The sequence below is a fragment of the Lactuca serriola genome, chromosome 3, assembly GCF_051521515.1.
Source record: "Lactuca serriola cultivar US96UC23 chromosome 3, Lser_US96UC23_V15, whole genome shotgun sequence".
NCBI classification, from domain to species: domain Eukaryota; kingdom Viridiplantae; phylum Streptophyta; class Magnoliopsida; order Asterales; family Asteraceae; genus Lactuca; species Lactuca serriola.
The window spans coordinates 242,153,830-242,163,545 of NC_136410.1; the positions used below are offsets into that span (position 1 = coordinate 242,153,830).

A 9,716-nucleotide genomic window follows, 5' to 3' on the forward strand; every position below is an offset into this window, starting at 1 on the left:
ATCAATGTCAAGTATCAATGCCTACTGTAAAACTTTGTATAAAATTTGTTGAAGTTATGTGATATAGTTTACAATATAGATTCCATTTACGAGTTACATTACAGTGTTAATAAAATATACGGTTTTTTTTGGACAATTCAAAAATCAAAATAATCAATATTTCCTTTATGGATGCAGTATATTTTATTATCTTATGATACGCGCATTTTAAGCGCGTTTATTTCACTCTCCCTACTCTTTTAACCTTTTGATTTTAAAAAAAATCCTCTCTTCCTCGTCATCCAATCAGCCGAACCCAAAGAATCCTAAGCCGGCGATCATTCAACCCTCGTTCCGGCGCTCACCACTGTCACCCGCCGTCTCACGCTCCGTACGTGTAGGTCAAGCGACAAGAAGAAGAGGTCAAATTAGAGTTGGTTTTACTTATTTAAGTTTCTAGAGAGTAAGAAAACCTAAATCGAAATTTCTTAAAGGGAAATAAAGGTGAGGAGTTTTAGGGTTCTAGACTGAGGAAGAATCTTTGAGAGATTTGCGTAGAGAGAGAAAGAGTAGAAGCTATTCTCCTTTTTCCGAAAGGTAGAGAAAGAGAGGGAGAAATAAAGAGCGGTTTCCTTCTCTTTCTCGGATTTTTGTCGGGATAATCGGATTGAATCTGTGAGGATCTAAGTTAGGGGTTTCATAATTCAAGTTAATTGGAGGAGGTGTTGTGGGAATTGAAGTTATGGTGTTGATCAGGAATGCAAATCAGTGAGAATTCAAGCTCCGATCTAGGGAATAAAGGTTTCGAGTTGTTGAGTGATGGATGTGGATTCGTCAATGGCGTCGTCGTTGGAGGTTGATCATAATAGCAGCGATAACCTTGATACTAATGGACCTGCATCGGAGGAGCAGCTAGATGAGTCTCCGGCTGCGGCCGGGGAGGAGTCTCCGGCTTCCTCAGCTCAGCCGCTGCAGTCTCAAGTTCAGCCGACAAGTGGTAGTCCGGTGGGTGGGCCTAGACATGCGCCTAATTATTCTGTTGTGAATGCTATTTTAGAGAAGAAGGAAGATGGTCCAGGTCCGAGATGTGGACACACCTTGACTGCTGTCGCTGCAGTTGGGGAAGAAGGAACACCTAACTATATGGGACCGAGGCTTATACTCTTTGGTGGTGCAACAGCTCTCGAAGGAAACTCCGCCAACGCTGGGACTCCAACCTCTGCAGGAGGTGCCGGAATCCGTATGTTTCTGCCTCCGTTTTCTCCAACCAGAACTCTTCGTTATTGAGTACTTTTTCCTGAAAAAGTAAAAATACACAATAACGAAAAGTTTTTATTGTATGTTGATTTCAGTCTTCTTTTGATTCTGTTGACACACTAGATTGTAGAAGATTGTATATTCAGTCACACTAGACCCAGAATTCAATTTTTCTTTTTCTGGATAGAGATTGAATTAATTAACTCAGGCCATTGATTACATCAAGGTTAATTGATTGAAGTGAATCTGAAGCTTTTTCTTTATGAGACCTTCAAATTGCACTTCCTGCTACTATATAGCAATGAAGTACCAAAATGCAAATTATATATAGTATCTAATTTCTAGTGTTAAAAACGTAAATATTGTAACTACATTCACTCTGTAGGATAAGATTCCATTTTTAATTCATTATAAAACATTCATGCTGACATTTGATTACACTCCTCAAAGCTTGTTTCCATATGTCTCATACCACAGGTCTATCAGGCGCAACTGCTGATGTGCACTGTTATGATGTATTGACAAATAAATGGTCTAGGTTTGTGTCTTTTCACTCCAATTTTAATTCCTCTTCATTTTCCATTTAATGATTGCACCCAAGTGGATCTCAATTACTTTTACAATTCAATGAGATACCATTTTTTTTTTCTTTTTGCAGAATAACTCCCTTTGGAGAACCACCTACACCAAGGGCAGCTCATGTGGCAACTGCTGTGGGTACAATGGTGGTTATTCAGGTGTGATAATTCACATTTCAATAGCTCATCTTTACAGTTTGTGTATTTTCTGTTAGTTTATCAACATTTCAACTAAATGTTTTTGTTTAATCCAACACAGGGTGGAATTGGTCCAGCTGGTCTGTCTGCTGAGGATCTCCATGTTCTTGACCTAACTCAACAACGGCCTAGGTGGCATAGGTATAAATTTGAAATCTTTAATTCTTTACTTGTACATATCTGCATATGTTGGAAGTTTACAATTTTGCAAATTTGGTAAAAAAATGTTTTTCTTTTTTTCTTGTAGAGTGGTGGTTCAAGGCCCTGGCCCTGGCCCACGATATGGGCATGTCATGGCTTTGGTGGGGCAAAGATATCTTATGGCAATTGGTGGAAATGATGGTGAGTCTTTTTCAGTGTATTGCTTCATTTATAGCGAATATTTTTGGGTTCTTTTTTCATATACTAAATGCATACCCTGTTGTTATAAACAGGAAAGCGGCCTCTTGCTGATGTATGGGCTTTAGACACAGCTGCAAAACCATATGAATGGCGGAAATTAGAACCAGAGGGAGAGGGTCCACCACCATGCATGTATGCCCACTAGTTATCTTTTCACACACATTGTGAAACTTTCGATTATTCTTCTTCATGTATGCCTACTAATTTTCCTCCCACTTTGATGTAGGTATGCTACTGCAAGTGCACGTTCTGATGGTCTTCTTTTGCTTTGTGGAGGCCGGGATGCAAATAGTGTGGTGAGCAACATGTTATTGCTTTAACTATTTCATGAAAATGTTTACTTTTTGTTCAAAATATCTGATTATTGTTAATGCTTTAATTGTTCCATGGAAGTCTATGATTCTTAATTATATAGCTATTAAATATTTTAGCTGCAAGCCTGCAACTATCTTCATTATCTTTTAAAAATTGCAGAACCTCAATGTGTTTAACATAAACAATTTATAACATAGTTTTTTTTATTATTGGGGTAAAGGAACACTTAAATGTTTGAATACTCACAGAAAACACATCAATACCAAAGAAAAGATGCACAATCAGTTCATAGTTTCATTGTGCTATACCAAGGGTAGTAAAGGAAGTTCCCAGTTTGATTATTTGAAAAAGCAAAAAAAAAAAGCACAAATGGACATCTGTTGAGCTTGGTGTCTTGTAATGAACCCCCCCCCCCCCCCCCCCCCCCTCCCCCCCCTCTCAAAATGATTAATATTAGTGCATTACGGGAATAGCAACATACTTTCTCTTTTGTATCGATATAGGCTATATATCTTTTATAATTATTACTTCTAATAGGTAACCTATAACCTAGTACAACAAGTTTTAACCTGGAGAACCAGTAACTGGTTACTTTAGAATATTTTTCAGTTTTTTGCTTATGTGCAGTGAACCAGTGATGAAGTGGCAATATAATTGCCAAATCATCATTAAAACATTTTGCCATATCGTTGCCACATGAACAAAAAAATAGAAAAACAAATCAAAAGGCAACCTGTTACCAATTCATCATGTTAAAAGTTGCTATAATCAGTAGAAAATCAGAAGAACGTTGCTATTGTGGGTAAAAATGAAAGCATATTGGTAAAAAGGCATAGTATGTAGCTATTTCCTGCAATTTTCTCTTGATATCATTCAGGGTCATAGGAATGCTATCTTTCACTATAAAGTCTTTAATATAAATATCTGATTTGCTTTATATCATGATATTTGCAGCCTCTGGCTAGTGCTTATGGACTTGCAAAACACAGAGATGGTCGATGGGAATGGGCAATTGCTCCTGGGGTTTCACCATCTCCTAGATATCAACATGCAGCGGTGTGTTCCTATCAAATACTAGTTTTAAGTTATAACTTTCCATGTATTAAGTGCACATATGCACACAGACAAACATATGGAGTGCTTAAAAGTGTACATATGTTGTTCTAGGTCTTTGTTAATGCTAGGCTCCATGTATCTGGAGGGGCACTTGGAGGTGGACGCATGGTGGAGGACTCATCAAGTGTGGCAGGTATGATTTTGACCCTGCATTCTTGTCCAAAAGCAAATTGGAATTAACAGTTTATTATATGGATTATGGCATGACATTAACCTATTTCTATATATGCTTCTATGATCTTTTCAAATGTTTCTCACTACTTTTTTTTTTCCTTGGTGTAGTTCTTGATACTGCAGCAGGAGTGTGGTGTGATACAAAATCTGTGGTGACTTCTCCACGAACAGGCAGATACAGTGCTGATGCAGCTGGTGGAGATGCTGCTGTTGAATTGACAAGGCGTTGTAGGCATGCAGCTGCTGCTGTAGGTGATTTAATATTCATCTATGGTGGTCTACGTGGAGGTAAGAACTAAGAAGAGTGTTTTTATGCATAAATTCTAATATCAGTAGTTCAGTATATACTTATATTTGAATATTATAACATTATACAACTACATAAGTCAACATTCATGAAGAACCGTATAAGCTTCTAAAAGTACGTTTACAAAGAATTATATTAACTTCTCTTTATATTCTCTCAAGTTTGTTACTTCTACTTCGCATGTAGTGGCACATTTAACTTGATTACTGAACACAGCTTAACCAAAATATAATCTACACATAAAATTTTGTGTTCATGCTTCAATAGTAAATGAAACTTCATTTTGCTATAAAACATGCTTCGTATAATTTCTATAACACAAGGATTCCGCAGATAATTTGTAGAAATATTTATTCTAAAAATTAAAATACACCTGGTGATTGTATCCGTAGAAACCTTCTTGTCTCTCTTTAGCAAATCTGACCTCAACACATGCTGTTGCTTCCTCTCTCTCGTAAATTCTTTAGGGTTTCTGATCACTATTTAAATATCCCTTTTTATTGCTCAATCAATCTCACTGTTTCCGAAAGAATCGGATCATTCGATTCTTTCCATTTTCCAAACACATTTTTTTATTTCAACTTTCTAATTTTGTATATGAAAACAGGCACTTATTTATTTCTTTGTTTAACTTATTATGTAAGGGTTGTTACTTGTTACAGAGCTTGTTTTATACTCTAACTTGCAAATAAGTATTAGAGTATCTTGATAAGAAAAATATATTCAAAAGTAGGATGCTGTAATACAGTAGTAGAAAGAAGTAAAAGTAATAAGATGATATAATGCATAAACAAATGAAAGTACATAGCTATTTGTTATGTTTATTTTTATCCCTTAGTAATAAGGTGAGTCATAATACTTGTTTCATTGCAGGGGTATTGTTAGATGATCTGTTAGTTGCTGAAGATCTGGCTGCTGCTGAAATGACATCTGCAGCATCACATGCAGCTGCTGCAGCTGCATCATCCAATGCACAGTCAGGAAGGTTACCTGGAAGGTATGGATTTGTTGATGACAGATCCAGGCAGCCCGTTTCTGAAACCGATTCTGATGGTTCAGTCGTTTTGGGGAGCCCCGTTGCTCCACCTGTCAATGGTGACATGTATACAGATATCAGCACCGAGAATGCTATGCTCCCCGGATCAAGGTATTTTTACCAATTAAACTAACAATATGAATGAGGGTAAATAAGTTTATCTTAAATTCAAGAATTAGAAAAAAGTAAATGAAAGTGCTATGCTATTTATTATTGCATATAACCATATCATGGTGGTAATTTTGCAGGAGACTAAGCAAAGGAGTGGAATACTTGGTTGAGGCATCAGCAGCAGAAGCAGAAGCCATTGCTAAAACCCTTGCTGCTGCGAAAGCTCGTCAGTCTAATGGAGAAGTTGAACTTCCAGATAGGGATTGTGGATCCGAGGCTACTCCAAGTGGGAAACAAATGATAAAACCAGAATCTGATGTTGGAATCACTCCTCCCCCAACTGGAATTCGATTGCATCACCGAGCTGTCAGTATAAAATTATCGGTGGCTTAATGTCTTTTATCTGTTTGTTTAATTGTATGTTGACGATTGAGTGGGTAATTTTGCAGGTGGTGGTGGCGGCAGAGACTGGCGGAGCATTAGGTGGAATGGTGAGGCAGCTGTCGATTGATCAGTTTGAAAATGAAGGGAGGAGGGTTAGCTATGGGACCCCTGAAAATGCAACCGCAGCTAGGAAGCTTCTAGATCGCCAGATGTCAATTAACAGTGTCCCCAAAAAGGTACAGATAATATGATTACTTCTTACTTCTAATTCTTTCTATTTTGTGTTTCGGCTAAATGCAAGAAATAACAACGTGCTTTCATTTACTTTAGTTTTTACTGCTTCAATGTTTTATAAAAGCTGATTCTGTTTGGATCTTATATAGGTGATAGCTCACCTGTTGAAGCCTCGTGGGTGGAAGCCTCCTGTTCGCAGACAATTTTTTCTGGATTGCAATGAGATAGCTGATCTTTGTGATAGTTCTGAGAGAATATTTTCAAGTGAACCCAGTGTTCTTCAACTAAGGGCTCCTATCAAGATTTTTGGTGATTTACATGGCCAGTTTGGTGACCTCATGCGACTTTTTGATGAATATGGATCTCCATCCACTGCTGGAGACATTGCGTAAGACATCCTTATTACTCTGAAAATCATAATTTCATGAAAGGCATTTTTGGTTTTCGCTGATTCCGGTGGAATTGGAATTTGAGATTCCATTCTGTCATGTGTTTGGTTGAACCCGGTTCTGTCAGAATCCTTCAAATTCCATGTTTGATGGATTTCACCATTTCTAGGAGAGGGTGGAAGGATTTGAACTCAATTCTTTTTTATTAAAAAACCAAAATTTCCTCATTATACATTGAAATAGATAAAAAGTTTAATTATATATTTACAGTAAACAAAATTGTTTAAATACAATTAAAAGTTATTATTATTATTATTATTATTATTATTATTATTATTATTCCTGCCAACCAAATGCGTGACAGATTATGATCCCCTTTCATACTCCAATTCTTTTGACGGGTTCCATTATTTCCCTAAACAACCTACGAACGAAAATGCCCCCTAATTTGTTTGACATTATTTGACTAACAATAATTTTTATGGTTAATTTTCAGATATATCGATTATCTCTTCTTAGGAGATTATGTTGATCGAGGTCAACACAGCTTGGAAACCATTAGTCTTCTGTTAGCTCTAAAGGTACTATTCGCGCTTGTCTCCCATTTCTCACAGGGAAACTTGATTCTACTTTTGTAACTGGTTGAATTTTGTAGGTTGAGTATCCACAAAACGTTCATTTAATTCGTGGGAATCATGAAGCTGCTGATATAAACGCGCTTTTCGGCTTTCGAATCGAGTGCATTGAGCGAATGGTAACATCATATGTTTTTAGTTTCATTGATGCAATTTTACTTGGTATTTGGTATTATGGAATGGTTCATTCCATTCCTTTGTCATTCCATTCCATTCCATCCAACCAAACTGACGGTGATGGCAACTATTTATCCTGAACAGGGTGAGAGAGATGGAATATGGGTATGGCACCGTATAAACAGATTATTCAATTGGTTGCCACTAGCAGCTTTAATTGAGAAAAAGATCATTTGTATGCATGGTGGTATTGGGAGGTCAATTAACCATATTGAACAAATCGAAAACCTTCAACGACCCATTACCATGGAGGCTGGCTCAATTGTACTCATGGACTTGTTATGGTTGGTTTTCTAATTTTCCATTTATTCTTCAACATAAATTTTAATTTGATTTGTCAGAATAAGCTCTGACCCCCACCCCATCTTTCTCTCAATAGGTCTGACCCAACAGAAAATGACAGTGTGGAAGGACTCCGACCAAATGCCAGAGGTCCTGGATTAGTTACTTTTGGGGTAAGTCTTGGTTTCAGAATAGCAAACGTACTTTACTATTTTTACTAATATAACCAATCTACTTAAATTTTGTTGACATTTTTTTTACTGTGACTAGAATTATCTAATCTGAAAATTGAAGTACATTAATAATACCAATATATGTGAAATTTGTAAAGTGCTTACAAGTTTCATGTTACGTATTTGTTTGGTATCATAAGTAATAAAATTGATTGCAAGTACATTGCTAGTATAGGTAGGGCATTGTAAGCATGTTGCTATTCTACACAAAAGTTAACTTCTTTCAGATTACATAATTCTAGTCTAGGCGAAAAATTGTAAATAAGTCTTTAACATTGGTAAAGAAATACAATGTAAAATAAAAAGCCATTGGAAAAAATCGTAAAGTACATTGCTATTTCCAGAATTTACTCTTTTTATCTTGGAATCTCTATGAACCACTTGCATATTTATTATCCTCATTATTATCGCAGCCTGATCGTGTGATGGAGTTCTGCAACAATAATGATCTCCAATTAATTGTACGTGCACATGAATGTGTAATGGATGGTTTTGAGCGTTTTGCACAGGGACACCTGATTACCCTTTTCTCAGCCACTAATTATTGTGGTAACTAACTCTTCTGTCTGTATAACGAACTTAAAAGCACAATTAAATTATTAATATTTTGATTTTTTTTTAATTTCCGTGTAGGGACCGCAAATAATGCAGGTGCGATATTAGTGTTGGGTAGAGATCTTGTGGTGGTCCCAAAACTCATTCATCCACTTCCACCTGCCATCTCATCACCCGAAACTTCACCAGAACGCCACATAGAAGACACATGGATGCAGGTACAGTTATTATTCAATTAAATGACCATTTTACCCCTACCATTCCAAAAACCATTTTCATACCAGCTAGTCTGCAAAACACAGTTGTAAGTAAAAAAAGAAACAAGCCCTAACTTTGATTTATATATATTTGTTAGGAGCTTAATGCAAACAGACCACCAACACCAACGAGGGGGCGCCCCCAAGTTGCAAATGATCGTGGCTCTCTTGCATGGATTTAGCTGGCTTTCGCATCAAATATCATATCATGGGAAAAACTTATTATGGGCTCTCATGCTTTACCACTCAAGAGATTTTCAAGGGTCCCACACCACATAGTTAGTGGAAACATTCTGGAAAAATAATCAAGATTTGTGTTGAAGAAAGAGAGCGAAGGCCCTTTGTACATTGACAAACGGGTATTTGGTTGGTGATAGTTTTTTTTATATGATTTTTGTTGTGGTTGGTTTAGGTGTATGATTGGCTTTGTTTTGGGTTTTTCTTTATTAAAGATGAGGAGGTTGTTGGTTGGTTATATATGTTTGTGTAATATATAGAGGAGGAGGTGGTGGTGTTGTGTTATGTTTTTTTTTTTTTTTTTTTTTTTTTTTTTTTTTTTTTTTTTTATGTACAATGTAACATCTGGTGTGAAGATAACAAACAACCCTTTTTCTTCCGTTAAAAAACTTACATTTATGAGACTTTTCGTTTCTAAACTCCATTGTAGTATGTGGTGATCAATGTGCAAATTTCGATACTGCCCTTGTTTATGTGGCTTGTTTTCTTTGTACTTGGTGATTGTCAAATGCTTGTTACTTAATCTTGTACATTGTAGTGTTTTTATGGGTGTCAGTAATTGAATAAAAATGCATCAAATGTAATGGTTGCTAAAGCATATCTTGACATGATATTGCATAACATAGTCTTAAAACGAAATGAAATCAAAGCTGAATTATTAAGAATATCTTGGAAATATTTAACGAGTATCTAAAACAAATGTGATTTTAGATTTGAGACAACTTTTGATGAATGTTTTCTGTCTAGCATAAGTATTTTTTTAACGACAGACCACCTCAAGGTGGAAAGTTGAAGCATGTGAGCAACACCGACCATCATATGAAAGAACCACATTGTTAGGCTATCAAACATCCTCGTAC

General features: G+C 36.4%; 1 protein-coding gene across 1 annotated transcript; it reads left to right on the forward strand.

Annotated features, from left to right (window-relative positions):
* Nucleotides 1-261: 261 nt before the first annotated feature.
* On the forward strand, nt 262-9,329 carry LOC145093789 (serine/threonine-protein phosphatase BSL3). The gene is made up of 21 exons (XM_079032030.1): nt 262-1,219; nt 1,714-1,774; nt 1,895-1,973; nt 2,074-2,153; nt 2,260-2,354; nt 2,447-2,546; nt 2,641-2,710; nt 3,684-3,785; nt 3,897-3,978; nt 4,128-4,307; nt 5,200-5,473; nt 5,611-5,839; nt 5,923-6,093; nt 6,241-6,479; nt 6,977-7,061; nt 7,136-7,234; nt 7,377-7,576; nt 7,672-7,747; nt 8,221-8,356; nt 8,441-8,580; nt 8,718-9,329. The coding sequence occupies exons 1-21, from the start codon at nt 799-801 to the stop codon at nt 8,799-8,801; spliced, it is 3,003 nt and encodes a 1,000-aa protein (XP_078888156.1). The 5' UTR covers nt 262-798; the 3' UTR covers nt 8,802-9,329.
* The last annotated feature ends 387 nt before the right edge of the window (nt 9,330-9,716 follow it).